Below are 15,249 nucleotides of genomic sequence, written 5' to 3'. Positions count from 1 at the left end.
TTTACTTATTATTTAATAAAAATTCTTATACGAGCATTGCTCTCAACACCATACAAGAAAAAACCTGAACACAAACTTGTCCTCAAATGCTTTTGAGACTTGAGAGCTAAAACAAAACAAAATCATCAATGAACGACTTGTTTAATCTATTCTATATATCTATCACTCCTGTTTCGTAGTATGGACAGAGCAGGACATTCAGCTAAATATCTCCTTTGGTGATGCATTATTAACTTGAAGTCCATCTGTTTACTGTTAGACTCCGATCTAATGGCCCCATCTACAGGAGCACTTTGGAACTTATTATTAGTATTTATGTATTATATTAAGCTCGTTTGTTATCATTTAACAATATTTATTACATGGAATTTTCCAGTAGCTCAGAGCGCAGAGTAACTAACCAGTTTCGGAACGGGTTCAACACTCGCGGGAAATAACATTTATGATTCATACAGCAGCATTAATATTCATCCATTTCCTACTGGCTGAATCTAGCCACATAGTATTACGTAACATTCACGCCATGCTTTTTCTCAGCTGTCAACCACACACCCGCCTGTATAACCTAGAGAGGAAAACAGACTCTGAACTAAACCCCTCTGCTCGAGCTGTGATTGGACAAACGCCTATCATGTGATTAGGTCATACGTCAATCCGCGGTGAGGGACATTTATTACACTCACGCTGAAAAACCGCTTGTAGATGTGAATTGTTCTACGCGCATTTAGTTCTATTCGCATGTTTATGCATTTTAAATACGGCTGTACTAAATGTAAGAAGTCAAATTGAGTTCGATAATTTGTTTTGCGCTGTATGCTCTGTAACCTCACGGACTACTTTGTGCCGAAGAGCGACCCCTTCAGGCTAAATGTAAGAATACGCGCATTTTTTCTAGTTCCTTCACTTCTCTCATCCCTGACAACCGAGTAATCAAAGTGAATGGCGTTACTAGACCAGATTGAGCAAAAGTTGGTGTAGGAATAGCAGCGCGATGGTTATCGCTTGATCCGTTTTCTGATTGGATTTTAAAGCAGAATGGATATAACAGAAATCTGAAATGAAAAGGCCCATATTTGGTATCTTAAACCTATTTAGCCGTAAGTTAGTTATTTTGCCGGGAGAAATCTGAAAGCGTGTCCAACAAATTAAAAAACATGTTAGCGTTAAACTAGCTAGTGCTAACCTCGGACTAGCATGTGTGGAATAAGAGACACAGGGACGCAGTGATGACAAACCCGATGTTAACCGACGGACTATGAGCTCATTTGAGTCTCAAAACAACTTAACTTCACGTACGAAGAGCATATTTGTATTTTCTCGACCGCTGGGAAACTTCGAAGCTGGCCCGTAAACACCAAGGTAAACCAGAACAGCTAGTCAGCCCAAACTAGCTGTTTTGCTTAAAGTCTCATATCTGCTTCATCCGATCAAGTTACTAACAAAGTAAACGTGTCCATATTAGAATAGGTTTATGTTGTAGTCCGTTAAACAGCTGATGTCACCGTTTTGAAGTCATGTTTTTGTCAGCTAGCTAAGTTAAATTTGTTGTCTGTGAGGTAGATGTGCCACCTAACTGTTAGTCTGCCTAGTTTTTTTGGTTATTTTGTGTTATTTGTCAACATATAATTGTTAAGGTTAATCAACAATGGTCTTCATGTCAGTCACTGTTTCTTAGTTGAAGTTTCATCATTTGTATTATAAATTTGCAAGCTTTGCTTCCTTAGTGATGTTCGTGTTAACTTGAAGTTAGATTTTCAACAGCTAATATTAACAATATAAGGAACAAGGGATGTAACATTACAAGGAATACATTAGTAGGCACATTATACAAACATTTTGACTTATCATACATTTTTAGTTCTAAATATAAAAAAAGATCAGGCAATTAAAGCAACATATTTTAATAAAACATTTAAATGTCAACTTAAGCAATTGTGTGACGAATACTGCTTTCTGGATCAGGCAGTACCACTTTTAAGAGAAAACAAAGAAGCTTTTAAATGTACATTATACTGCTAAAAATAAGTGAATTGTATGTTTTGTGTATTTGAAAGGCTTCATGTTGAAGTATCAAGTGTGACCTTGTGGACACAGAAGACCTAACTTACTGCTTTCACTTTACAAGGTTAAAGTTTTAACAGTTAATGTGAAGTTCTACTGTATATAATCTTCAGCAGTTGTTTTGTACAAGTTTGTTATTAATTTTGTAGTGCCCAGAGTTTTTCTGTCTTTTAACTCTTAAGGCAAGACATCACAGGGGAAAAAGGTCATTTTATTTCTAACTAATAGATATCACTATACTTACCCAGTTGATTAATAATTACAGTACAGTAAGACATTTTTTTAGTAAGTTTTCTGAAATGTTATGTTTAAATTGGCAAATGATATACACTAAATTATTTACTAAATGTGCACTAATTTGCATTTCTAGAACAGGAATCTGAACACTGGATATAGCCAGGTTAAAAATGTATGATTCATTAGTTTAGGTTTTTAAAGAGGGGACATTGGATCTCTCTTTTTGTTACTCAGAAATTAAATAAATCAGAGAATACTGTCTAGAGTCAGAAAAAAAAAACATGTTTTCAGGAATACAATGCTATATAAAATAGGTAAATGCTATATGAATAAACCACTTTGTAAAAACTTCAGAATAAAGGCAAGTACTACTGAAGTGGAGTTGTTCAATGTTTTTTCCTGTGGTGTCTTGCCTTAAAAACAAGGATGAAGCAACTGAGAGGTCCAGACACTGGAATTAATGTCTGTCAAAACCTCTGCACACTGACTCATTTAGTTCCTCTGTGCAGCCTCAGTACAATGCAGATAGGCTGAGAACCAGAACGACTGGTTGCTGACAAGTCTGAACAGTGGCTCAAAGCATTTCTGATCGCTTCATTTACTGTGCATGTATATAAGTTAACGTAAAGCCTGCACATAGGCTATACGGTAGTGCTGTTTTTTTCATGTTATCCAGTGTGGTTCAGTATCAACTGAGACAGGTTTTTTTTTTAATTGCATTGTCTTAGTTACATTGATGTGGCTACAGCGTAATCCTCTTGTCAGAATCCAAGGATTACAAAAGTAGTCTGTTTGGTAGGGGTCTCTACCCTCCATATGACCAAACACTCACATCTGTTATCAATGTTTCCATGCTGAGAGCTATGATGTATGTGACTGGCTTATTCATCCAATGTCTAAATTTTTTGTCCCTCATGTTTTTCCAAAACTATACTTTTCATAGACAGTACAAATGTGTATGGATGTATTTTTTTTGGTCTTTACAATGAAAGTCAATGTGGGTAAATGTTGTTTAGACTCCAGGTTTCTATATATATATATATATATATATATATATATATATATATTTATTTTGATTTTTTTTGAGTGCGTGTTCCCCAGAATATTTGGAAAGACAAGAGGGTGAATAAACGATGACAGGATTTAAATTTTTTGGGTAAACTATCCCTTTAAGACGTTCTGTAAACACCTTGTAGTCTGAGGAAGTACACTGCTTACCAGATGAAACACAATGCATCTTGACCTTTGTGTTGACAGATTGGTTTTTTTGTTTGCTCATGCAAATGGGTCATGAGTGAGAGCATGGATCTCTGCAGTATTTTACAAATAGCATTTATTCAGGTCTCAGTGTTTGACATGGCCCCTTGCCCAGTTGTTGTTCTCTGTTAGGATGTAAGTTATGCGACCTGTGCTTAACATACATGGGCACAGTCAGTTCTGTGTCTCTTGAGGAAGGAAGATCACGATTATTCTTTCTCTTTTCATTCTGTTTTGATACACTATGCTTGTTCAGGTGACCTGATTAAAGTAGGTTCTGTAAAACCGAAGTCTTTTGCTAGATCTCTTTCTATTGGTCATGCAATCGTCCCACTGCTGCTTTCTTTTCAGGGTTATCTTATCTTTTTAAGTAAACAACCTAGCAGCGTCTCATAATGGATGCATCACCACTCACCCTGTATGTGTAGACTAAATAAACCACAGACCTGTAATTGCTGACAGCACAGTTTGCATCTGACTCCCTCAAAAAGATTAAGGTCATGTAATCGGAAGTGGTGAATGAATGAAAGGCCAAAAAAGACAAAAGCTAGTTTCTGATTCTCTACGTTTAAGGATTCTCTTTTCCTGAAAGCATTTGAGCCAGGCCTCAAAAAAGGATTGACATTTCATGTGGCTAACAGAGTGCCACGGTAACTGGCCACTTTTTCAGCAGGCTTGGTTTTGCAGTATTTTCACATTCATTTTCTTCATAGGAATTAAAAAAAAGAAAAGACAAACCAAATCACAAATAAAAAAAGTTAAAATTAAAATATTGTGAAATATTAATACAAAATACTAATACAATTTTATATTTATGTAGTCACATGGTCATTATTTTCATATGCTGATTTGGCGCTCAAGAAAAATGTCTTATTAGCAATGTTGAAATTGCTTATATATAATTGTTTAACATTTTAGTGGAAACTGATGCATCACTATTTTTATTAAAGAAAAACAGCATTCATTTGAAATCTTTTGTAATATTTAAAATGTCTTTACAGTCTCTTTGATCAATTTAATGTGGCCTTGATGAAAAAAAAAGTTTGTTGTTAAAAATAATTATCTTTATGAGGAAAATGAATGATTTTTTTTACTGACACAACCCTCTTTTGCAGTATATGTTTTGAAATATCAGACTCTGCGCATGAAAAATCTGAATTAAGAAATTTTGTTCCTGCAGTGTGAACAAAGCCTTGCTGTGCTTTAAAAATCTTCATGATCATTTTTTTCCCCCTTTAATTTTATTTGAGTCAGCAGAGAGGTAACGGGGGTGGGGTGGAGTTAGGAATGACACAAGCAGCACTGGATCTCAGGTCAAACTGAGGTCATCCGTGTAATCTCTGGAGTATGTACACTAATATGGAAGGCCAAAAGGGCCAAAAACGTGAATTTTAACACGTCAACATTTCACGCATTAAATAAGTGTTGTCTACATGTGAAAAATCAGCGCGCTAAATACACTTATTCAACGTGTTAAATACGCGTGAAATACATGTTAAATACACATGAAAAATCAGTTTGAACGGGTCAGTGTCATTGGCTGCTGAAAACTTGGGTCAAACCATTTACAATGGCAATTTACAAACAATTTAACATGCCTAATTATGTCTTTTTCTTTTCTTTTTTTCTTTGTATAGTCTATATAAATCATATTTAAATAGCTTCGTTTTTCTTCACTCACGCCTTTTTGTAAATAAAACACATTAGTGGACATTCTAGCTTTAACAGTGATCAAACTTAAGTTAGCATCAAAGCATTAACATTTGTGTGGGGAAATCAGTTACAGTGGAGGTAAGCAATCAATGCAGGTTTAAGATACAGACCATTGCATCATTCATAAATTCAGATTTAATTTATCACAGTCTTTGTCTAAAATAGTAATACTTAAAGCCTTCCACACCAATATTAGGACGCCCTTGGTTTTAGTATCCGAAGATGAGTGAGATACCACTTCATAAAACTTATTACACCAGTGTATATGCTCCTCTTTCAAATGGGATTCTTCGCAGAAAAAATCCAGAAAGCCTGTATGTTTGTGAGGGCCATTTAGCCCATTAATATTACAACTCAGAATATTAAGGTCAGTCATAGGTATCGAACATAATTACTGCATAATAAGACAAAATGCAAGTTTTAAAATAAAACCAGTTGAGTCTACCATTAAACCACCCCCCACCCTTCCCATCACTATTCAAAAAATATGTAAATACATTCCCATGAGCTATGGCAGATCAAACCGAGAACAAATCTTGATCTGCCAGCACTCCTTAATGTGGTCCGTGGCATCAACAAAAACCTGCACATAACTGAAGCACCAACATTGGCCCCATAGCCACATATTGACTTGGTAGTATGTCTATTTAGAAAAAATTAAATATATAAATAGAAAAGGGAGAGAGAAGGAATACAACTAGAAACAAATAAAATAACATAATCAGTAAAAAATACTGTATGCACAATGAAAGCTTCTAGTAACTATGAATTAAGAAGTGAACATTAAAATGAACAGTGAAAGACACAGTCACCTAACATTTAGAGCATCTCTTCTCCAATTAGACCGCAAATGTCCAGATGAAGTTCACTGAGAGTTGGTGGATGAAAGGGATCTGAGAAAAACTCTTGCTTCTTCTGGGGAGTATAGCATTTTAGGTTCACCTTGATTGAGAATGACCTTCAGCATTGCAGGATAAAGAAGAACATTCTGGATGCCAGCATTTCTCATTTCCTTCCTAATTGGTGCAAATGCACTTTTTGCGGTGACTGGAGAATAATCTGGAAAGAAAGACAGCGTTGCTCCGTCGGCTGTTTTCACCGTTGCATGAAGTCTGGCGGCCCGCAGAATGAGCTCCCTGTCCGTGTAACTCATTTTCATGTTCAAGAAACCAGTCTGAGATGATTGGAGTTTTTTTTTTTTTTTTTTAATCGAGCGTTGATCGTTATGATACGAGACTTCTTGACTTTTGTCACATTGCATCGGGAACACACACAAAAAAATTTGGAGTGGATTCGAAGAGTTTGTGGGTGTTTGACCCGGACCCAAAAAAGAATAGAATTTATGAAAAAAAACTGCGGGTTTTTTTAATTGAATTTTGTCACACTTGAGCAAGGAGCACACACACAAAAATTCAAAATCATCGATTCAACATCAAAAAGTTTTAAAAAAAGTAACAAAAGTTAAATTGTTAAATTGTGGTAGCCTAGTCTATGAATGGTACACCCCCTTAAGCTCACATAAATGGTTTGACCCAAGTTTTCAGCAGCCAATGACACGGAACCGTTCAAACTGATTTTTCATGTGTATTTAACATGTATTTCACGCGTTTTTGGCCTTCCATACACTAAACACCAGGTTACTTCACCAGAGATGATGGTCATATTCTGATACAGTGTTGTTTTAATGCACCACTGCTATATTTCAAATCTCTCTACTTGTCTTTTGTCTTTTCAGAGGCAATGTCACGTGATGGATGGTTATGAGATTTAGCAGCCATATAGGAGAACCATGGAACAGGTTGAGCAACCTACCTCAGAAAAGAAATGTGACAGCCCCGTAGACATCGCAGCAGCCCAGGAGGCCCTTGTGTTCACAGGAGTTTCAGAGTGCCAGTCCTCTCCGCGGACAGACTTGAACCCTGTCCAGATTCTTGAAGACACAACATGGATGGCAGTCCAGGAGGGTGAGTCTGCATCCTCAGACTGTGGAGGGATGTCAGACCTACAGGAGCCAAGCTCAGCATCGGGTGAGGAGGTGGAGGGCAGCAAGACGTCTGATGCCGCAGGATTAGAGGTCTCACCCAGCAGCAAGGGATCGTGGGGGGGCACTCTACAGAATGGAAATGGGACATCGCAGGAGAGTCCTCAACAGAATAGTGACACTCCTGTAACAGCTGAAATGTTTCCAGGTAAAACTGCGCTTACACATCAGAGCCAAATATTATGACATTATGATTTTTTTTTCGCCCACTTATCCCTGAAAATATGTATGTGTCATATTTGATACATGAATTTCAAAGGCTTCTACATCATTAATACAATCAATGTATTTCTGAAAAGCATAACATTTATTATTGAATATTTACTGTATTTATGCAACTATGCATAAATACATACATACACACACATATAGTTGACAGCAAAACAAATACATTTTATTACTATTATGTTATTATAATTGATATAATACTTTTATGACTTAATCATGACCTGGTTTTATCCTTTGTTGGCTTTGAAACTTTGAACAATATTAATAGGAGATTAAAATCAATAGTAAAATATAGAAGAGAATTGTTTTCTGACACCAAAACATTCAATAGACATTCATTCAGGCTTTCTGATGCTAAAATAAATGTAAATAAATACTTTAGTAATAGCTTATTCATAAAATATATACTTTTGTAGTGCTCTGATAAGAGATGCTTTAAATTTTATTTCGGTGTCTATCTCACATTTATAGATTCGTTACAGAACCCCTCTCTCTCACTGTCAGACCAGTTACGGCTGGGTCGGGATGACCCCAGTAGTATGGGCCTGAACGTTGAGTGCCGCATTTGTGGAGATAAAGCCTCAGGATTTCATTATGGAGTTCATGCTTGTGAAGGCTGCAAGGTAATTTTACTGAACTTGTCCAAACTACTACAGTCAAGGTAGTTCACAAACCGGATTTTTGGCCTAAAATAAACGTCATCTATAATATACCAACATTAAAGGTGCCGTAAGCAATGCTTTCTAACAGATATCACTGAAATAGATTTCCTGAGTAATCACATCTGCCAGTTTTCTTTTTTTTCTTTTTTTCAACCAAGCGGAAACCTGGTCTGCATGTGAATTGGCTGGAATTTTTGAAGGGTTTTTGTGTTTGAAGGGATGGGCCAGTCTAATTCAAGACTGTAATTTTAGCAAAATGACTTAAATCTCTTATATCATCTTTAATAAAACCACTATTTCCTTACCTTAAATCTCTGGGCTTCCTAATGCTTAAAGATACGTTTCTGTGGTGAAATAATTCAGAAATCCAAGTGCATATTTGCCTTGCTGTTTTTCAGTGAGGAATTGTCATCTTTTTTTTTAAAAGGGGTTTTTCAGACGCACCATTCGTATGAAGCTGGAGTATGAGAGGTGTGAGCGTGCCTGTAAAGTCCAGAAAAAGAGCCGGAACAAATGCCAGTACTGTCGCTTCCAGAAGTGCCTGGCATTGGGCATGTCACATGATGGTGAGCAGCCTGCATAAAACCACAATTTAAAACATTCAGAATTTTGATTCTCATTTTACATCCCACTTAATGTGCAAACTGAATATTTAAGGAATAATCACAAAAATGAAAATTTGCTGAAAATTTACTCACCCTCAGGCCATCCCAGATATAGATGAGTTTCTTTCTTCATCAGAACAGATTTGCAGAAATTTAGTGCAATATTGCTCACCATTAGATCCTCTGCAGTGAAGGGGTGCCGTCAGAATGAGAGTCCAAACAGCTGATAAAAACATCACAATAATCCACAAGTAATCCACATAACTCTAGTCTGTGTTTGTTAGAAACGTATTCATCATTAGGATGCTTTAATGTTTTACCTTCACTGTTTTTTCAACTGTTTGAACTTTCATTCTGACGGCACCCATTCACGTCATCATTTCCGATGAAGAAACAAACTCATCAGCATCTTGGATGGTCTGAGGGTGGGTACATTTTTGTGTCAAATATTCATTTAATAACCTAGTGAAAAATAAATATACTTAAATGTATTTGAAATACATTTATTTCATACTAAGTATACTACATATACATTTTTATATGTATGTACTTAATAAAATGTCCTGCAGTTGTACTTTTAGTATACTAAACTGGTATACTTAAAGTCTGCTAAATTGGAACAACTAATTTTGTACTTAATGCACTTTAATTGTGCAGAAGTATTGCTGAAGTACAATTAAAGATATACTTAGTATATTTTATTGTGCTAAAGTGGAACTATTGCAAGTATCCGTCACTTTAAATATTTTGCATTTAAAGTCTGATATTATTCTAAGATCCTGCAATCCTCATCAAAAATGACATTAAAACACATTTTAAACTTGATATTAAGAAAAGTGTATTGTGCATAAGTAATATGCCAAGTAAAGTTTAATTATACACTGAACAAAATTATAAACGCAACACTTGTTTTTGCCCCATTTTTCATGAGCTGAACTCTAAGCTCTAAGACTTTTTCTATGTACACAAAAGGCCTATTTCTCTCAAATATTGTTCACAAATCTGTCTAAATCTGTGTTAGTGAGCACTTCTCCTTTGCCGAGATAATCCATCCACCTACCAGGTGTGGCATATCAACTTGCTGATTAGACAGCATGATTATTGCACAGGTGTGCCTTAGACTGGCCACAATAAAAGGCCACTCTAAAATGTGCAGTTTTATCACACAGCACAATGCCACAGATGTCGCAAGTTTTGAGGGAGCGTGCAATTGGCATGCTGACTGCAGGAAAGTCCACCAGAGCTGTTGCCCGTGAATTGAATGTTCATGTCTCTACCATAAGCCGTCTCCAAAGGCGTTTCAGAATTTTGGCAGTACATCCAACCGGCCTCACAACCGCAGACCACGTGTAACCACACCAGCTCAGGACCTCCACATCCAGCATCTTCACCTCCAAGATCGTCTGAGACCAGCCACCCAGACAGCTGCTGCAACAATCGGTTTGCATAACCAAAGAATTTCTGCATAAACTGTCAGAAACCATCTCAGGGAAGCTTATCTGCATGCTCGTCGTCCTCATCGGGGTCTCGACCTGACTGCAGTTCAACTTGAGTGGGCAAATTCTCACATTCGATGGCGTCTGGCACTTTGGAGAGGTATTCTCTTCACGGATGAATCATGGTTTTCACTGTACAGGGCCGATGGCAGACAGCATGTATGGCGTCGTGTGGGTGAGCGGTGGGGCTATGGTATGGGCAGGCGTATGTTATGGACAACGATCACAGGTGCATTTTATTGATGACATTTTGAATGCACATAGATACCATGACGAGATCCTGAGGCCCATTGTTGTGCCATTCATCCACGACCATCACCTCATGTTGCAGCATGATAATGCACGGCCCCATGTTGTAAGGATCTGTACACAATTCATGGAAGCTGAAAACATCCCAGTTCTTGCATGGCCAGCATACTCACCGGACAGGTCACCCATTGAGCATGTTTGGGATGCTCTGGATCGGCGGATACGACAGCGTGTTGCAGTTCCTGCCAATATCCAGCAACTTCGCACAGCCATTGAAGAGGAGTGGACAACCTGATCAACTCTATGCGAAGGAGATGTGTTGCACTGCGTGAGGAACATGGTGGTCACACCAGATACTGACTGGTTTTCGGACCCGCCCCCAATACAGTAAAACTGCACATTTTAGAGTGGCCTTTTATTGTGGCCAACCTAAGGCACACTTGTGCAATAATCATGATGTCTAATCAGCATCTTGATATGTCACACCTGTGAGGTGGATGGATTATCTCGGCAAAGGAGAAGTGTACTTTTTATCTCAGAAAGTCTAGAGTTATCTGTCAGTAAATGTTAATAGATTTTAACTATACTTAGTATGGAATAAATGTATTTTAAATGTATTACTTTTTTACTAGAGTAGTCATACTCAGTAATGAATATTTCAGTCTTCATAAATTGTTGCATTATTTTGAAATGTGTGCTGGGTTATTTTGTGATAAATGGAGCTTGTTTATGTTTCTTTGCCTCAGCGATTAGGTACGGACGTATGCCAGAGGCGGAGAAGAAGAAGCTAGTGGCCGGGCTCCTCGCTGGGGAGAAACTGCAAAGCTCTAGTGGAGCTGACCTCAAAACACTGGCCAAGCATGTCAACACATCCTACCTGAGGAACCTCAACATGACCAAGAAGAAAGCACGGAGCATCCTCACGGGCAAGACGAGTTGCACATCGGTATGCGCTCAGCTTTCAGTGAGATGCCACTGACAAACTCCGTTTTCTTATATGGTTTATTTTAGAAAGTCTAAGGATGCACGTTATTGAAGTTCTGCCAGATACGATAAGGCAATATTTATTTTGATGTTAAAACTGATTTTAAAATGATGTTCTTGTGGGTTTGTTTATTTTTACACAAAATATTATATGATTGATTTGTAGTTATTCCAGTTGTTTTTGATTTCTGTCATTTCATCTCCAGCCTTTTGTGATCCATGATATGGACTCACTGTGGCAGGCAGAAAACGGGCTGGTCTGGAACCAGCTTAATGGAGCACCACCCAACAAAGAGATCGGGGTTCATGTCTTCTACCGCTGCCAGTGCACTACAGTTGAAACTGTGCGAGAGCTCACAGAGTTTGCCAAAAACATCCCTGGCTTTGTGGATCTCTTCCTTAATGATCAAGTGAGAAGGATCCATGTTACTTTACTACCTTGTTGTAACCCTTTAAATCTATTGTTAGTAGTTTATTCATTTCAAGTAGTGACTGCTAGGATTGATGTTTTTTTCCCCTCATTAGTTAAAAAAAAGATTTATTATACTTGAATTAAATATTGATGCATATTCTTCCACTTAAGTCATCTCCCAATTTTTCTCTCAGGTAACCCTATTAAAATATGGAGTCCATGAGGCCATATTTGCAATGCTCCCATCGCTCATGAATAAAGACGGGCTGCTGGTGGCCAATGGGAAGGGCTTTGTGACGAGAGAGTTCCTGCGTAGTCTACGCAAACCTTTCAGTGAGATCATGGAGCCCAAATTTGAGTTTGCGGTGAAATTCAATGCCCTGGAGCTGGATGACAGTGACCTGGCTCTGTTTGTGGCAGCCATCATACTGTGCGGAGGTAAGGCCGTGGTGTTTGTTTGATCAGTATGTTTTCAAATGTCTTTTGTTGTTGTTTATACACTTTACATCCACAAATGAGAACCAAACATTAGAAGAGATCAAAAGCTTGTTTATCATAACAAGAAAAAGCACACTTTACACTGGATGTAAACCAATTAATTGTAATGTTCACATGTCAGTAAAATAGCTACAGAAGAAAATGGATGCTAAAAATGGTTTCTCTTTGCTCTAGATCGTCCCGGGCTGATGAACGTGAAGCAGGTCGAACAGATCCAGGATGGCATCCTGCAAGCTCTGGACCAGCATCTTCAGGTGCACCACCCTGACTCTCCTCATCTCTTCCCCAAACTGCTCCAGAAAATGGCCGACCTCAGACAGCTGGTCACAGAGAATGCCCAGCTGGTTCAGATGATCAAAAAGACTGAATCTGAGACCTCCCTCCACCCGCTTTTACAGGAGATCTATAAAGACATGTATTGACTGAAGAATGGACTTCAGATTCCCTCCTGAATGGAGAGAGTGCACACATCTTAATAGCACTGCGGTGCTTTGTTTTTTAAAATGGATTTTTGTAAAGGACTTTACAAATATTGACTTTGAATACTGATATTTTCTCTGATTTTTGCGGAGTGTTTTTTATTTAAACTGAAGGATGCAGAACATCTAGTCACCGTTTACTACTACTACTACTACCGTCATGTTATTCTTCATTTGCTTGATGAGGGCTAACACCTTTACAAGTTGTCTTTTCCATCATGGTTTTGGTTTGCAAGTGATATCTAGTATGTTTCTTTGAGGACATCAGAGCACACTCAAGCTCTTGTAATGCAACTCAATGTATGTGTTTGTAGGGCTTTTATTTTGTAGTTCTTCTGTTCTCCTGATTCTGTTTGATTAGGCACCTTTACTAAAGTAAAAGTTAGACTCCTCACAAAACTGTACAGCAGTCAGTTATATATTTTTTTTTTAGGAATTATGTTACTACTTTCGAGGGTGTTGTTTTCAGCGTCAGCTGCTACAAATATATATTGGTATTGAAACTGAAGACAAATCTGTTTAATAATTCACTCTTTGGGATAAACCTACAACAGTGTGATAATTTCAGCTGTATGGAAGGAAATGTTTGTTCACTTGATATGTTTATATAATTCTTCTGTATTGATCTCTTTGTTAAGATCTAGTACCTTGATGGTACTTGTATGTTAGCATACTGTCCGGTACCAGTCTCAAAGTCATATTTACTGATTTGAGACACGACATCACTGAGATCTCATTGTCTCCTTAATGAGTAGTTGTATTAAATTAGGTCTTCCATTATATGTTGATTGAACATGTTTTATGAATGTTAACATGTATTGAGTGATTGAAAGCAAGCAGGCTGTGGTTACATTCAAACTAGAACATTATGGTCAAATTGATTTATAGTACACATCTAAACTTAAATTAATTCTTTAAATCAGATGCATTAATTAATTGCTAAATGATCATGTCATGATAGTTGTATGTACATGGATGGAATGGATTTTAAGTAAATGCTTGCATTGACCTTTATTGAAGTAGCTTGGACACTTCTGAGTTTAGAACAGGTCTTGTCAAAAACAGTGCTGAATAATTTGGGAATTCAGTGTACATGTGTTAAAAAGCAGTTTTAATGTTGAATTACATTAATTAGTATTATTATGATGTGCAACACATCTACCATTTCACATCCAGAAATCTCTCAGAAATATCTGAGATTTTCTCTTATGGCTGAAATTTGCTTTCCTGATCTGTTTATTCAAGATGGAACTTGATGTCAGAGTGATGTCTATGATCATGTAGAAACCTGTTACTGTGAAACTAGAGAGCACAATAATATGAAATTATAAGAAATTCGTTTTTTCTTTTCTTATTTTAAAAGTACTTTTTTTTTGGTCATCTATTTTCACACCACATGTTCACCAATATCGTTCTACTTTTACAGTCTGGCCCATCTCAGCAATGTCTTGCTTCACTGACAAGATGCGCAAGTGTTATGATTTGTGGAATATTATTTGGATCACAGTAAAACAATTCCAGACATCTCTTAAGTTTTTTGTGATTTATGAAAAGCTCCAGATATACCTATAGTTCACAAGCAATTTGAATATGTTAGTGTAATATTTTTAATCACTTTCGGTTTACCAAACTAATAAAATGTGTGAAAAATTATTAAACATTTTAATAAGAAACAATTGGCGTCAATGAATAACCCTTTATTGTATGACTAAACCTCCCGTTTTATCCGGTGCACATATTTCACGATTAATTCTTAATTAGTTTAGTCTAAATGTCATGTTTAAGTAAATGAAATGTTGCAAGGCATCATAACGAATAGTTTTTGTTTTTCAAATCTTTTAACTTTTGCTTCCTAAACGAGTTTGAACTACTGAATGGCGTGTCTGAATTCAGATTGATTCATTCGCGAATCGAATCGGGCTCGGTTCTCGAGTCATATTGAACAAAGAATCGACTTATCAGAGCTGATTTTAAATAGCATATTTAGTAGGCTATATATAATTAGTGTTGTGCTATTGCTATATTTAGGTTCAGGGACATATAAAATTACAACAGACACCCATAATACAAACGAATATGTAGGAAAGTATCGCATTATGACGCAATTGCACCATGATATACAAGAATCGCTAAATTGATCATCTAAACCGATTGTGTTCGAAGGAACCGTTTGATGTAATTCATTCGGACCCTCACTGGGCATCAAGATTTAAGATGCCTCCCTGTCCATCACGCGTCCAAATGGGAAGGCCCCGCCCAACACTTATAAAAGTGTGCATGCCATTACCCATCCATCAGGCGAAGAGGGACTAACGCAAGATGGAAAG

At 37.2% G+C, this 15,249-nt stretch overlaps 1 protein-coding gene across 5 annotated transcripts; it reads left to right on the top strand.

Moving 5' to 3' along the window:
- The first annotated feature begins 612 nt into the window (after positions 1 to 612).
- ppardb (peroxisome proliferator-activated receptor delta b) lies at positions 613 to 14,596 on the top strand. 5 transcript variants are annotated; one of them, XM_079384527.1, is made up of 8 exons: positions 613 to 659; positions 7,004 to 7,457; positions 8,009 to 8,160; positions 8,627 to 8,765; positions 11,296 to 11,495; positions 11,740 to 11,943; positions 12,140 to 12,383; positions 12,618 to 14,586. In XM_079384527.1, exons 2-8 carry the CDS (start codon positions 7,058 to 7,060, stop codon positions 12,863 to 12,865), a joined length of 1,587 nt encoding a protein of 528 aa, XP_079240653.1. In that variant the 5' UTR covers positions 613 to 659; positions 7,004 to 7,057; the 3' UTR covers positions 12,866 to 14,586. The 5 variants fall into 5 exon arrangements, with proteins under 5 accessions (XP_079240653.1, XP_079240652.1, XP_079240651.1 ...); XM_079384526.1 differs by having other exon boundaries at positions 617 to 870; XM_079384525.1 differs by having other exon boundaries at positions 636 to 1,359; positions 12,618 to 14,596.
- Positions 14,597 to 15,249: the final 653 nt, after the last annotated feature.

This window comes from Barbus barbus (genome assembly GCF_936440315.1).
Source record: "Barbus barbus genome assembly, chromosome: 29".
Classification (NCBI taxonomy): Eukaryota; Metazoa; Chordata; class Actinopteri; order Cypriniformes; family Cyprinidae; genus Barbus; species Barbus barbus.
The sequence above is the reverse complement of the archived record's forward strand: the minus strand, read 5'-3'. Positions and strand labels throughout refer to the sequence as shown.

Coding starts and splice junctions, on each gene's coding strand:
- ppardb (XM_079384525.1), top strand. CDS start 7,058: ATGGAACAGGTTGAGCAACCTACCTCAGAAAAGAAATGTGACAGCCCC. Junction 7,458..8,008: donor AACAGCTGAAATGTTTCCAG/GTAAAACTGCGC, acceptor TCACATTTATAG/ATTCGTTACAGAACCCCTCT. Junction 12,384..12,617: donor AGCCATCATACTGTGCGGAG/GTAAGGCCGTGG, acceptor TCTTTGCTCTAG/ATCGTCCCGGGCTGATGAAC.